Below are 15,387 nucleotides of genomic sequence, written 5' to 3'. Positions count from 1 at the left end.
GCCATGTCGTTAACCCAAGTCTCTACACTCGGGGGCTTCGAGTCCCTCCACATTAATAAAATCCGTCTCCGGGCTACTACGGAGGCAAAGGCCAAGACGTCGGCCTCTTTCGCCCCCTGAACCCCCCCGGGTCTTCTGACACTCCAAAGATCTCTATCTCTGGACTCGGCACCACCCGTGTGTTAAGCACCTTGGACATTGCCCTCGTGAACCCTTGCCAGAACACTCTAATGCCCAAAACATGTGGACATGGTTTGCAGGGCTGCCCTTGCACCTCATACAACTGTCTTCTACCCCAAAAAACTTGCTCATTCTCGCTGCCGTCATGTGTGCCCGGTGGATCACCTTGAATTGAATTAGACTGAGCCTGGCACACGAAGAGGAATTAACCCTGCCCAGGATCTCTGCCCACAAACCCGCTTCCAACTCCTCACCAAGCTCCTCCTCCCACTTGCCCTTGAGCTCCTCCACCGGGGTTTCCTCCGCCTCCTGTAGTCCCTGGTAGAAAGCCGACACCCTCCCCTCCCCCACCCAGGTGCCGGAGACCACCCTGTCCTGTATCCTCAGTGGCGGCAACGTCGGAAAGGCCACTACCTGTTTTTTCAGGAAGGCTCGTACTTGCAGATGTTTAAAGGCGTTTCCTGGCGGCAAATTAAATTTGTCCTCGAGTGCCTTCAAACTGGGAAAGCGTCCGTCTGTGAACAGATCGCCCATCCTTCTGATGCCTGCCCTCTGCCAGCTCTGGAACCCACCATCCATCCTACCCGAGACAAATCTGAGACTGTTGCATATCGGAATCCAGACCGACGCTCCCTCCACCCTCTTGTACCTCCACTGTCCCCAGATCCACAGTGTCGCCACCACCACCAAACAGCGAGGTTACTCGCGGGGCCTTATTCGCCCACACAAAGCCCATAATGATCCTATTCACCCGCTTAACAAAGGCCTTCGGGATAAAGATGGGGAGGCACTGAAAGAGAAACAAAAATCTGGGGAGGACCATCATTTTCACGGTCTGCACCCTCCCTGCCAGTGACAGCGGGAGCATGTCCCACCTTTTAAATTCCCCTTCCATTTGCTCCACCAACCGGGTCAGGTTGAGCCTGTGCAGGGCATCCCATTTCCTGGCCACCTGTATACCCAGGTAACGAAAACTTTTCTCTATCATCCTGAGCGGCAGCTCTTTCAGTCTCTCCTCCTGCCCCTTGGCCTGGATCACAAACAACTCGCTCTTTCCCATGTTCAGTTTGTACCCTGAAAAACAATCAGGATCCGCAGAACCGCCCCCATCCCCTCCACAGGGTCCGAAATGTACAGGAGCAAATCATCCGTGGGACGCAATCCTCAATTCTTGTGGCCAGAACCTTAGCTAGCAATTTGGCATCCATGTTTAAAAGCGAAATTGGCCTGTATGACCCGCAATGTTCCGGGTCCTTCCCTCGTTTAAGAATGAGTGAGATCAAAGCCTGTGACATTGTTGGGGGAGGGCTCCTTTCTCTCTAGCCTCATTGAAGGTCCTCATCAGGAGTGGGCTCAACATTTCCGAAAATTTCTTATAGAATTCTACCTGGTAACCGTCCGGCCCCGGGGCTTTACCCGATTGCATGCCCTCTGTACCCTTGACAATCTCCTCCAATTCAATCGGGGCCCCCAGCCTCTCCATCAGGTCCTCTTCCACCTTTGGAAACGTCAACTGGTGCAAAAATTGCCTCATCCCTTCCGCTCCCGTCGGGGACTCCGACTCGTATAGTTTACTATAGAATTCCTTAAAGACTCCGTTCACCCCTGCCGGATCCAAGACTGTGTTACCCTCCTTATTCTTTACTCCCCTGATTTCCCTGGCCGCCTCCCTCTTTCGCAGTTGGTGTGCCAGCATGCTACTCGCCTTCTCCCCGTCCTCATAGACTGCCCCCCTTGCCTTCCTCAGCTGTGCTACCGCTTTCCCTGTGGTCAGCAGTTCAGACTCCGCCGCTCCCTCAGTAGCCCTGCCTCGGGGGCCTCCGCGTATCTCCTGTCCACTCGGAGTATCTCCTCCACCAGTCTCTCCCTCTCCGCTCTTTCTCTCTTTTCCCTATGGGATCGAATTGAGATGAGTTCCCGTCTGACAACTGCCTTCAGAGCCTCCCAGACCGTTGCCGCTGCTACCTCACCCGTATCGTTTGTTTCCAGGTAATCTTGGATGTTCCTGCTAATCCGCCCGCAAACCCCTTCGTCCGTCAGCAGCCCCACATCCAGTCTCCAGAGTGGGTGCTGCCCTCTCTCCCCACCAAGCCGCAGGTCCACCCAGTGCGGGGCATTGTCCGAGACCGTGATTGCTGAGTATTCTGTCCCCGCCACCTTTGGGATTAACGCCCTGCTCAAGACAAAGAAGCCTGTGCGGGAATAAACCGTATGAACGTGGGAGAAAAAAGAGAACTCTAGCCACTGCTGGTCGCTTCCCTGTCCTGGACTTTGACCGGTCCAGCTCAGGGACAATGACCGTGTTAAATTCTCCCCCCATGATCAGGTGGTGTGACTCTAAGTCCAGGATTTTGCCTAGCATGCGTCTCCTAAATTCCACATCATCCCAATTCGGAGCATAGAAGTTCACAAACACCACCCGCACCCCCTCCCACTTTCCACTCACCGTTATATACCTGACCCCCTTATCTGCCACAGTTCTCCCAGCCTCGAATGCCACACCCTTACGGATCAGAATTGCTACACCCCTGCTCTTCGAATCCAGCCCTGAATGGAGCATCTGGCCTACCCATCCCTGTCTCGTGATCTACAGAGCTTTAAATGTGTCTCCTGAAGCATTTCTACGTCTGCCTTTAACCCCTTTAGATGCACGAACACGCGCGCTCTTTTGACTGGCCCATTCAAACCCCTCACACTCCACGTGATCAGCGGGATGGAAGGCTAAATCCCCTTCCCCGCCAACTAGCCATCGCCCTTTCTTGGCCAACCTCGAGCCCGCATCCTTCGCTTACTCGAGCGCCCCCCACAGGGAGCCGCCGTCCCCGCCCCAAAATTGGTACACCGAAATTGATACCTCCTCTGTCAGTAAAGCAGCATCCCCCCCCCCCTCCTTCCCGGTCCAACAGCCCCAGGACCCAAGGCCACGCCCCCCTGCCCAGCACCAGCTGGGCACTTGCTCACCCCCCACTACGCTCCCGAGAGTCAGCTGATCCTGCAGTTCCCGCCCCTGGCGCCGATCAGACTGTCGCCTCATTGTCACGTGAATAAACCAATTAAACTACCTCTCCAGCCCCAGTGAGTAAATAGTAATACGAAACAAAAAATAAACAGAAGACACTAACATTGCCCCGTGAGGAGACACTTGTTGAATCAAGGCTCCAACTTCCTGAAAATTCGCACTCAGTATAGGGCCCCCTCCCCCCTCTGTATCTCAACTTTGCCGAAAACACTCCAGCCACCACCTCAGCCCTTACACGCACCCAACATTGCATACAATCTTATATTAGAAACGGTACCGTGTTACCCAGCCCCACCGCCGCATTCCACCAAAGCTTAACCGTCCTTTAATTCGAGTCCAGCTTTTCTTGTATGACGAATGACCACGCCTCGTCCGGCACCTCAAAATAGTGATGCCGTTCCTTGTACGTGACCCATAGCCTCGCTGGGTGTAGCATCCCAAATTTCACGCCCTTGCTGAAGAGGGCCGCCTTCACCTGGTTGAATCCAGCACGCCTCTTGGCCAGCTCCGCACCCAGGTCCTGGTAGATGAGTATCACGCTGTTGTCCCACCTGCTGCTCTGTTCTTTTTTGCCCACCGCAAGACAATTTCCTTGTCCGAGAAGCGATGAAATCTCACCACCATGGCCCTCGGCCGTTCATTCGCCTTGGGCTTGCTTGCGGGGGCTCTGTGCGCCCCATCCAGCTCCAGGGGTCAAGGGAATACCCCCTATCAGCGTCTCCAGCATCTTGGACACAAATGCTCCCGCATCCGACCCCTCCACACCTTCGGGGAGGCCCATAATTCTCAAGTTCTGTCTCCTGGACCTGTTTTCTAGGTCCTCCAGCCTCTCCTGCCACCTCTTGTGGAGGTCATCCTGCGCCTCCACCTTAAGGGCCAATATGACCAACTCGTCCTCATGGTCGGATAGCATTTTCTCCATCTCCTTAATGGCTTTCTCTTGTGTCGCCTGAGTTGCGATCATTTGGTCTATTGATGCCTTCATCGGGGCCAGCATGTCCTTTTTAAGATCAGCAAGCAGCCCCTAAGGAACTCCTGTTGCTCCTGTGCCCACTGTGTCCATGCACCCTGGTCTATACCGGCAGCCATGCCGTGCCTCGGCGCCCGCTCCGCACGCTTGTCTGCTGGGACTTAAACGCTTCACCCAGCCACTCCTGGTCCAGCTATCCATACAACAGAGAGGGAATCCTTTGGCAGTGTTCGCTTCACCAATCTGCCCCAAAAAGTCTGTGGAAACTCCTGAAAAAGGTCCGAGAGTCCGTTCCAGACGGAAGCTGCCGAATACGTGACCTACTCCTCCATGGCTGCCACCGGAAGTCTCGTCACCGCTTCGTCAATGGCCTTGGCTGACCTTTTCACAGTTGTCCCCTCTGCTGCTAGAATTCAACTTTAATAAATGCCCTGAAGTCAGCTTGAAGCCTTTAAGCTCGCCCTCCCCCGCCTGCATGCTGGAAGAGGCTTTTGTCTTTGCTGCAGCTCCAGCCAAATCTTTCACTGTTTCTGCTGGGTCTGGTAACCAAGAGACATACCCTTCCTGGGGGAAAGTACTCCTCCAACATTCACCTACATCTTTTCATCAAAGTTCCACCCCGTATTGATTAAAAAAGAGCTTGTTTCTGTAACCTTGGGCAGGAGCTGCCTTGTGTGTGACCACTTACTCCATGGTCCACACCGGAAGTGCTCTGAACTCAAGTTAACCTTTCTAAAACGTACAGTGAACATCTTAGCAACCACCAATTCAAATACAACCCCCAAAGAATACAACACTAAGTAATTCTTAATAACTTCCCAAACAACATCCAGAAGACAAGAAAAATCTTTTAACAGAAGCACATCAGATTTACTACTGAGAACATTTATAATTCTGAATTCACCAAATGATCAAGAGATAGTCTTTTCATGGCAGAGAGATCAGCAGTACACCTGCTTTGTCTGGCTTCAGCTCCAACACTGAAAACAAAACCGAAAAAACACAGACACACCCAAGCTTTCCTTGAAAGTGAAGCTAAAAAGCAGAGCCAGAGCTCAGCTCCACCCACACTCTGACATTACTGTCCCCCCCCCAACACGCACGCACACGCACACACACAGCCACTGTCCCCGTCACCAGGGGTGTCAGAGGCTAACGAGATTACTCTGGGGACTTGGAGTTTGGATTAAATTCAATTTGGGGGTTGGGGGTGCGTGCGTGCGTGAGCGTCACTGGCAAGGCCAGCGATTATACCCCACCCCCGATTGCCCTTGAGAAGCCGGCAGTGAGCTGCTATCTTCAATGTAACTGAGGGGCTTGCTGGGCCATTTCAGTAGGCAGTGAGGACTGAAGCACACGACTGTGGACCCGGAGTCACCCAGTCATGGGTAAGGATTGCAGATCGCCTGCGAAGGACGGGAGTGCACCTGGTGAGTTTGTTTTCTGAATGACGATCGGGGAGTTTCACCGGCACCGTTTCTGATAGTCACTTTTTCATCCAGGTTTTCATTTCATGACCCGGAGTTAAAGTGCTAACCACTGTGCCTCCCGCACCCTCTGGTGTTTTCCACCTGTGCTCACTGAACTTGCATGGATAGATAATTTAGAAGTATTTATGGGGGGCGGGGGGGGGGGGGGGGGGGGGGGGGGGGGGGGGGGGGGTGAATTTGCGAGTTGTGTCCAGTTCTGATCGCTGGTTTTCTTGCTTGTAGGTCTTGCCTTCCCTTCATGACCAACTACATATTTCACTGCAACATGTGTCACCACAGTGGAAACACCTACTTCCTCCGAAAACAAGCAAGTAAGGTCGCCCAGCACGCAAAGCACCCTGTCTTTGGTTGTCCGTGAGGTTAATCCCCTGTGTGGAAAACATTGTGATTAGAGTTGATGACTTTGAACCGTGAAGGCTAATGGCGATGATCGATTGTGTTTGCTGAAACGATATCCCGGAACTGCTCTCTGGGGAGCTCTCTGGGACGGTTGTACCCGGCCGTGTTGCATTGATGCAGCAGAGCACACGGAATGAAACCTGACCCTGTCCTCCTCCAGGGTGAACCTCATAGATCTCATAGAACAGTACAGCACAGAACAGGCCCTTCGGCCCTCGATGTTGTGCCGAGCAATGATCACCCTACTTAAACCCACGTAACCCGTAACCCAACAATCCCCCCATTAACCTTACAATACGGGCAATTTAGCATGGCCAATCCACCTAACCCGCACATCTTTGGACTGTGGGAGGAAACCGGAGCACCCGGAGGAAACCCACGCACACACGGGGAGGACGTGCAGACTCCACACAGACAGTGACCCAGCCGGGAATCGAACCTGGGACCCTGGAGCTGTGAAGCATTGATGCTAACCACCATGCTACCGTGAGGCCTGTAAATGAATATAAGACCCTTCAGCGACCTGAGCCCGTTCCAGTGTTTGTTCAACTCAGAACTAGTCTGGGATGTCGCTCCATCTTGCCGCCTTGGTTCTGTAACCCGTAATAACCCTGCCGAAAAATAAAGACTTTCCAATCCTTGCTCCGGAAATTTATCAATTGATCCTGAGCATCCACAGGTTTTTGCGGAGGAGAGTTTCCACTCCCCTTTGTGCAAAGCTGTGCTCCCTGACGACACCCCAATTGTCCCAGCTCGCATCTTGAGGTACGGACGACCCTGTTCTTTTCAAACAGTTGTCTTTTCTTGCCTCAATCTTCCACAGTTAGGTCTCTGAACGTTCCACCCTGCGAGGAATGCAACCGCTCCTCGTGCGCTCGCCCTTTTAGCTTCGGAGAGTCTTGTTTTATTTTTGGAGTGCAGTGTGCTCCTTATCTAAGAAAGGACATACTTGCCAGAGAGTGAGTGCAGCGAAGGTTCACCGGATCGATTCCCGGGTTTGTCGGACCAGGAGATGTTGGGTCGACTGGGCCTGTCTTCAGTGGAATTTAGAAGAAGGAGAGGGATCTCATTGAAACGAATAAAATTCCGAAGGTACCGTGCAGGCTGGGTGCAGGGATGTTGCTTCCTCTGGCTGGGAAAGGGGGGAATCTCAAACAAGGGATCAGAGATGGGCAGCACGCTAGCATTGTGGATAGCACAGATGCTTCACAGCTCCAGGGTCCCAGGTTCGATTCCCGGCTTGGGTCACTGTCTGTGCGGAGTCTGCACATCCTCCCCGTGTCTGCGTGGGTTTCCTCCGGGTGCTCCGGTTTCCTCCCACAGTCCAAAGATGTGCAGGTTAGGGTGGATTGGCCATGATAAATTGCCCTTAGCGTCCAAAATTGCCCTTAGTGTTGGGTGGGGTTATGGGGATAGGGTGGAGGTGTTGACCTTGGGTAGAGTGCTCTTTCCAAGAGCCGGTGCAGACTCGATGGGCCGAATGCCCTCCTTCTGCATTGTAAATTCTATGATCTATGAGACCCCGGCTACGGGGTCGGCCATTTGGGACAGTGGTGAGAAGGAACGTCTTCACTCGGAGGGTGGTGTAGCTCTGGAATTCTCTACCACACAAAGCTGTGGAGGCCAAGTCCCCGAATGTATTGAAGAAGGAAATAGATTTGCAGACTTGAAAGGCAACAAGCGGGTGTGTGGAGATAGAGGAGCAGCCACTATTATGCTGAATGGCAGATCAGACCTCCTCTTCCTATTCTCCGTGTCACTATGTTGCAAGTTTGGAGGGATAACTGGGACTGATCCCAGCAGTAGCTCACAGCAGGGACCTGTCTGGTCAGGTGTGGGTGCATGAGCTGAGGCAGGAACCGGCCGGTGATACAAACAGCAATACTGTCAAAGCAAAAACAAACTATGGGGGCAGCACGGTGGCATAGTGGTTAGCATAAATGCTTCACAGCTCCAGGGTCCCAGGTTCGATTCCCGGCTGGGTCACTGTCTGTGCGGAGTCTGCACGTCCTCCCCGTGTGTGCGTGGGTTTTCTCCGGGTGCTCCGGTTTCCTCCCACAGTCCAAAGATGTGCGGGTTAGGTGGATTAGAACATAGAACATAGAACGATACAGCGCAGTACAGGCCCTTCGGCCCTCGATGTTGCACCGACATGGAAAAAAAACTAAAGGCCATCTAACCTACACTATGCCCTTATCATCCATATGCTTATCCAATAAACTTTTAAATGCCCTCAATGTTGGCGAGTTCACTACTGTTGCAGGTAGGGCATTCCACGGCCTCACCACTCTTTGCGTAAAAAAACCCACCTCTGACCTCTGTCCTATATCTATTACCCCTCAATTTAAGGCTATGTCCCCTCGTGCTAGCCACCTCCATCCGCGGGAGAAGGCTCTCGCTGTCCACCCTATCTAACCCTCTTATCATTTTGTATGCCTCTATTAAGTCACCTCTTAACCTTCTTCTCTCTAACGAAAACAACCTCAAGTCCATCAGCCTTTCCTCATAAGATTTTCCCTCCATACCAGGCAACATCCTGGTAAATCTCCTCTGCACCCGTTCCAAGGCTTCCACGTCCTTCCTATAATGAGGCGACCAGAACTGTACGCAATACTCCAAATGCGGCCGTACTAGAGTTTTGTACAACTGCAACATGACCTCATGGCTCCAGAACTCAATCCCTCTACCAATAAAGGCCAACACACCATAGGCCTTCTTCACAACCCTATCAACCTGGGTGGCAACTTTCAGGGATCTATGTACATGGACACCGAGATCCCTCTGCTCATCCACACTACCAAGAATTTTACCATTAGCCAAATATTCCGCATTCCTGTTATTCTTTCCAAAGTGAATCACCTCACACTTCTCCACATTAAACTCCATTTGCCACCTCTCAGCCCAGCTCTGCAGCTTATCTATGTCACTCTGTAACCTGCAATATCCTTCCGCACTGTCTACAACTCCACCGACTTTAGTGTCGTCTGCAAATTTACTCACCCATCCTTCTGCGCCCTCCTCTAGGTCATTTATAAAAATGACAAACAGCAACGGCCCCAGAACAGATCCTTGTGGTACGCCACTCGTAACTGAACTCCATTCTGAACATTTCCCATCAATTACCACTCTCTGTCTTCTTTCAACTAGCCAATTTCTGATCCACATCTCTAAATCACCCTCAATCCCCAGCCTCCGTATTTTCTGCAATAGCCGACCGTGGGGAACCTTATCAAATGCTTTACTGAAATCCATATACACCACATCAACTGCTCTACCCTCGTCTACCTGTTCAGTCACCTTCTCAAAGAACTCGATAAGGTTTGTGAGGCATGACCTACCCTTCACAAAACCATGCTGACTATCCCTAATCATATTATTCCTATCTAGATGATTATAAATCGTATCTTTTATAATCCTCTCCAAGACCTTACCCACCACAGACGTTAGGCTCACCGGCCTATAGTTACCGGGGTTATCTCTACTCCCCTTCTTGAACAAAGGGACCACATTTGCTATCCTCCAGTCCTCTGGCACTATTCCTGTAGCCAATGATGACCTAAAAATCAAAGCCAAAGGCTCAGCAATCTCTTCCCTGGCTTCCCAGAGAATCCTAGGATAAATCCCATCCGGCCCCGGGGACTTATCTATTTTCACCTTGTCCAGAATTGCCAACACTTCTTCCCTACGCACCTCAATGCCATCTATTCTAATAGCCTGGGTCTCAGCATTCTCCTCCACAATATTACCTTTTTCTTGAGTGAATACTGACGAAAAGTATTCATTTAGTATCTCGCTTATCTCCTCAGCCTCCACACACAACTTCCCACCACTGTCCTTGACTGGCCCTACTCTTACCCTAGTCATTCTTTTATTCCTGACATACCTATAGAAAGCTTTTGGGTTTTCCTTGATCCTACCTGCCAAAGACTTCTCATGTCCCCTCCTTGCTCGTCTCAGCTCTCTCTTTAGATCCTTCCTCGCTTCCTTGTAACTATCAAGTGCCCCAACTGAAACTTCACGCCTCATCTTCACATTGGCCTCCTTCTTCCTCTTAACAAGAGATTCCACTTCTTTGGTAAACCATGGTTCCCTCGCTCGGCCCCTTCCTCCCTGCCTGACTGGTACGTACTTATCAAGAACATGCAATAGCTGTTCCTTGAACAAGCTCCACATATCCAGTGTGCCCAACCCTTGCAGCCTACTTCTCCAACCAACACATCCTAAGTCATGTCTAATGGCATCATAATTGCCCTTCCCCCAGCTATAACTCTTGCCCTGCTGGGTATACTTATCCCTTTCCATCACTAACGTAAAGGTCACCGAATTGTGGTCACTGTTTCCAAAGTGCTCACCTACCTCCAGATCTAACACCTGGCCTGGTTCATTACCCAAAACCAAATCCAATGTGGCCTCGCCTCTTGTTGGCCTGTCAACATATTGTGTCAGGAAACCCTCCTGTCCACATTGTACAAAGAATGACCCATCTAATGTACTCGAACTATATCTTTTCCAGTCAATATTTGGAAAGTTAAAGTCTCCCATAACAACTACCCTGTTACTTTCGCTCTTTTCCAGAATCATCTTCGCCATCCTTTCCTCTACATCCCTAGAACTATTAGGTGGCCTATAGAAAACTCCCAACAGGGTGACCTCTCCTTTCCTGTTTCTAACCTCAGCCCATACTACCTCAGAAGAAGAGTCCCCATCTAACATCCTTTCCGCCACCGTAATACTGTCCTTGACTAGCAGCGCCACACCTCCCCCTCTTTTGCCCCCTTCTCTGAGCTTACTAAAACATCTAAACCCCGGAACCTGCAACAACCATTCCTGTCCCTGCTCTATCCATGTCTCTGAAATGGCCACAACATCGAAGTCCCAGGTACCAACCCATGCTGCCAGTTCCCCTACCTTATTTCGTATACTCCTGGCATTGAAGTAGACACACTTCAAACCACCTACCTGAACACTGGCACCCTCTTGCGAAGTCAAATCTGTGCTCCTGACCTCTATACTCTCAATCTCCCGTACCCCAAAACTACAATCCAGGTTCCCATGCCCCTGCTGAATTAGTTTAAACCCCCCCAAAGAGCACTAACAAATCTCCCCCCCAGGATATTGGTGCCCCTCAGGTTCAGATGTAGACCATCCTGTCTATAGAGGTCCCACCTTCCCCAGAAAGAGCCCCAGTTATCCAGAAATCTGAATCCCTCCCGCCTGCACCATCCCTGTAGCCACGTGTTTAATTGCTCTCTCTCCCTATTTCTCATCTCACTATCACGTGGCACGGGCAACAACCCAGAGATAACAACTCTGTTTGTTCTCGCTCTGAGCTTCCATCCTAGCTCCCTAAAGGCCTGCCTGACATCCTTGTCCCCTTTCCTACCTATGTCGTTAGTGCCAATGTGGACTACGACTTGGGGCTGCTCCCCCTCCCCCTTAAGGACCTGGAAAACACGATCCGAGACATCACTTACCCTTGCACCTGGGAGGCAACATACCAAACGTGAGTCTCTCGCTCCCACAAAATCTCCTATCTGTGCCCCTGACTATTGAGTCCCCAATTACTAGTGTTCTACTCCTTTCCCCCCTTCCCTTCTGAGCAACAGGGACAGACTCCGTGCCAGAGGCCCGTACCCCATGGCTTACCCCTGGTAAGTCCCCCCCCCCACAAGTATCCAAAACGGTATACTTGTTACTCAGGGGAACGACCGCAGGGGGTCCCTGCACTGACTGCTTCTTCCCAGTCCCTCTTACAGTTACCCATCAATCTCCAGTCTCCTGACCCCCTCTGCCTCCCGAATGATCCGAAGTTCATCCAGCTCAAGCTCCAGGTCCCTAACACGGTTTTTGAGGAGCTGGAGTTGGGTGCACTTCCCACAGATGAAATCAGCAGGGACACTGACGGCGTCCCTCACCTCAAACATTCTGCAGGAGGAGCATTGTACTGCCTTCCCTGGCCATGCTAAATTGCCCGTAGTGTCCTAAAAAAAGTAAGGTTAAGGGGGGGGGGTTATTGGGTTACGGGTATAGGGTGGATACGTGGGTTTGAGTAGGGTGATCATTGCTCGGCACAACATCGAGGGCCGAAGGGCCTGTTCTGTGCTGTACTGTTCTATGTTCTATGTAAACTGCGGACACCAGGAATCTGAAATCAAAACGGAAAGGCACAGGACAATACTTGAGCAGTTCCAGTGGCATGAGGGAAGAGGCAAGCCGGGATCTGCGGAATGAATGGCATCGACCTGTCACGTCAACTCTCGCTGCTTATTTTTTTAACAAATTTTTAACATTTTAACCGTTAAAACACGTTAACTTCACAAAGTAAAACCCCCCCCCCCCACCCCCCCACACAGCAGTTGACGGTGACCAGCTCTGCAGATTAACAGCCACCCCTCCTCCATCCTGGCTCTCCATTCACACCTGGCGGACTGAGAGAGTGTTGGGCTCGCCGAGGGCCCAGTTGGGCGGACGGGAACGATCCCACTTGGAAGGAGAGCAAGGGGAGTTTCCCCTGGGTGCCCTGACCAATGTTTATCCCTAAACTACCATGGGCTGAAGCTGTTTACCTGGTCTCGGTCACATTGCAGCCTGCGGGATCTTGCTGTGCGCAAATCGGCTGCCGCATTAGAACAGCGACGGCACTTCAGAAGGGCTTGATTGGTGGGCAGTGATTTGAGAACTCTTGTGCGCCGTAAAACCGCAAGCTTGTTTCTTTCCCTGCAGATTTGAAGGAAATGTGCCTGACGGGCCTTGCAAATCTGACCTGGCGCTCGAGGACGCAAGACGAACACCCCAAAACCATGTTTTCAAAGGATAAGGTAACAATGGCCAATGGTTTCAGCCCAAATGTCTGCAGCCAGTTCACCCCCAATATACAATCTGAGGGGCTGAATGGCCTTCTCTTTCCGTGACCCAAGTGCCCTGTCGGGAAACCTTTGCTTGTGGCTCACCCCAAGCGTGCAGCCCATGCAACGCCTCATTGACAAACGTTTTGCTTTCAGAAAAGGAGCATGGGAAGCAGCCTCCTTGATGAGCAGCCCATCCACCATGTTAAACACTTTAATCCCTCCACCACCGACGCACAGTAGCAGCCGTGTGTACCATCTACAAAACTATCATCGATCGATTGTCCTCAAAACCCATGCTTCAGGGAAGGGAAATCTGCCGTCCTTACCCGGTCTGGCCTACATGTGACTCCAGACCCACAGCAACGTGGTTGACTCTTAACTGGCCCTCTCTGAAATGGCCGAGTGTGACAGGATAGTTAAGGATGGGCGAGGAATGTTGGCCGAGTCAGTGCTGCCTTGAAAGAATAAAAAACCTCAGCTGCTCTTTCTGGCCACGTGAGGCTGGAGCTTTATTGACCGTCTCCTGACCCTGCAGAGAGTGTGGGGCACTGTCTGATGTGGGGAAGGAGAGATGGGCTGGATTGCCAGCCATGTTCTCAGTCCACCAATGTGCCTGGGTCTTGAAATGTGCTGCCCGTTGTTTGTTTTTGTTTCTTAGCTGTTGCCTGGTGAGCGACGCAAGGCTTCAATTTGACCCCGTGTTCTTGACCTCCGCCCTGTTATTTTTCTGCAGGACATCATCCCTTTCATTGACAAATACTGGGAATGTTTGACCACACGGCAGCGACCCAGCAAAATCACTTGGCCAAACAACATTGTGAAGACGATGGTGAGTGTGTTCCCCCGGGAACCGAGTGAAAGTTGCTGCCGCCGTTTATGTATCGGCAAAGAGGAACATTGTACCGAAAGGCTGTCCTTTTCCCCCGCATGCCAGGGAATTGACCTGTCCTGCGATAAACATGAAGCAATATTTCTGAACTTGGAATGATGATATGTTGTTTCCTGGGCTGTTGCCCAGCAGGGCAGATTTGCCCTTAAAAGCTCCGCAGAGGGCAGCTGCCTGCCATGATGTGATGGCCTGAGGTACTTGTCAGCAAGGTATACCAAACGGAGGCTGATGGGCTCACATCCCGCAAGATAAACCTCCAGACTGATGTTCCGGTGCTGCACTGCGAGCTGAGGCTCCCTCTCCTCTCTGTGTGAAGGATCCCCCGAGGCACTCTCGGTTGCTCTCCAACATTGGCACTATATTGAAGAAGAGGAGGGGAGTCTTCCTGGTGGCCTGCCATTCGTGAGAATGTGCTGTGTCGGCTGGTGCGTTTCCTACCTGAAAACACGTGTTCTGTAAATGCTTCATTGATTGTGAAGGGTCAAGCTCTTCAGACTGGCTTGAAGAGAGTATTGAACTTGCATGGAGACGAGCTTTGTGTGACCCTCTCCACCCGCCTCAGCAGTGCTGCCAGCCTCCTGGAGTCCCGGGATGCAAATGCCGCTTCCAGTCAGCGGTGCAGTGAGATTGGTGGCGAGCGGCCTGGAGAAAAGCAGTGTTTCCCTGCATCCCGGTCCCACCTCGATTGGAGAGCGGCCGGTGTGGCAAGAATATTGAGCGAGAAGGTGACGACTCGGTTCACACTCGCCACCTGCGCAGTGACCTGGGCACAGCTCCTTGCCCGTCGCAGAGCCCACCCCTCCGATTAGAGCGGGACTGAATGAGTTGGAGGGGGGGCGGGGTTGTTCCATGCCGATTCCCGCTCGCTTTGTGCAGAAAAGGATGTGCAGATTCGGAGCAGCAGTCGCCCATTTGGTCCCTCCAGCTTCCTCTGCTGTTCATAGAACATTACGGCGCAGTACAGGCCCTTTGGCCCTCGATGTGGCTCCGACCTGTGAAACCACTCTAAAGCCCATCTACACTATTCCCTTATCGTCCATATGTCTGTCCAATGACCATTTGAATGCCCTTAATGTTGGCGAATCCACTACTGTTGCAGGCAGGGCATTCCACGCCCTTAATACTCTCTGAATAAAGAACCTACCTCTGACATCTGTCCTATATCTATCTCTCCTCAATTTAAAGCTATGTCCCCTCATGCTAGACATCACCATCCGAGGAAAAAGGCTCTCACTGTCCACCCTATCTAATCCTCTGATCATCTTGTATGCCTCAATTAATTCAGTTATGGGCCAGGGGTTCGAGAACCCCAGAAGTTCACCTGGAGTTCACCTGACCCACAACTTTTAAGAGAGTGTGGTTCTGGGGTCCACAGGTGTGGTGCAATAGAAAGCTGAAAGTATTTTTAAACAAAAACAATGTTTATTGTATGAATCCCATGAACATTTTTAAACACACAGTAACCATCTTAGCAACCATCAACTAAAATACTCACCCCTCCGAAAGAATTGAGTACTCTAAGTAACCCATGACCTTTCCCGACAACATCCATTAAACAAAAGACCCTTTTTAACACAGATCAGGTTTAAATT

At 51.5% G+C, this 15,387-nt stretch overlaps 1 protein-coding gene across 3 annotated transcripts in view; it reads left to right on the top strand.

Moving 5' to 3' along the window:
* Positions 1 to 15,387, top strand: part of ash2l (ash2 like, histone lysine methyltransferase complex subunit) — a 47,227-nt gene that overhangs the window by 5,086 nt on the left and 26,754 nt on the right. For all 3 annotated transcript variants that reach the window (XM_038785258.1, XM_038785256.1, XM_038785257.1), the window contains exons 3-5: positions 5,882 to 5,970; positions 12,782 to 12,876; positions 13,640 to 13,735. In XM_038785258.1, coding sequence (XP_038641186.1) covers positions 5,882 to 5,970; positions 12,782 to 12,876; positions 13,640 to 13,735 — 280 coding nt within the window. The remainder of the gene's footprint in view (positions 1 to 5,881; positions 5,971 to 12,781; positions 12,877 to 13,639; positions 13,736 to 15,387) is intronic.

This window comes from Scyliorhinus canicula, chromosome 26, assembly GCF_902713615.1.
Source record: "Scyliorhinus canicula chromosome 26, sScyCan1.1, whole genome shotgun sequence".
Classification (NCBI taxonomy): Eukaryota; Metazoa; Chordata; class Chondrichthyes; order Carcharhiniformes; family Scyliorhinidae; genus Scyliorhinus; species Scyliorhinus canicula.
Note: the sequence above shows the minus strand (reverse complement) of the source record. Positions and strands in the feature narration are given on the sequence as shown.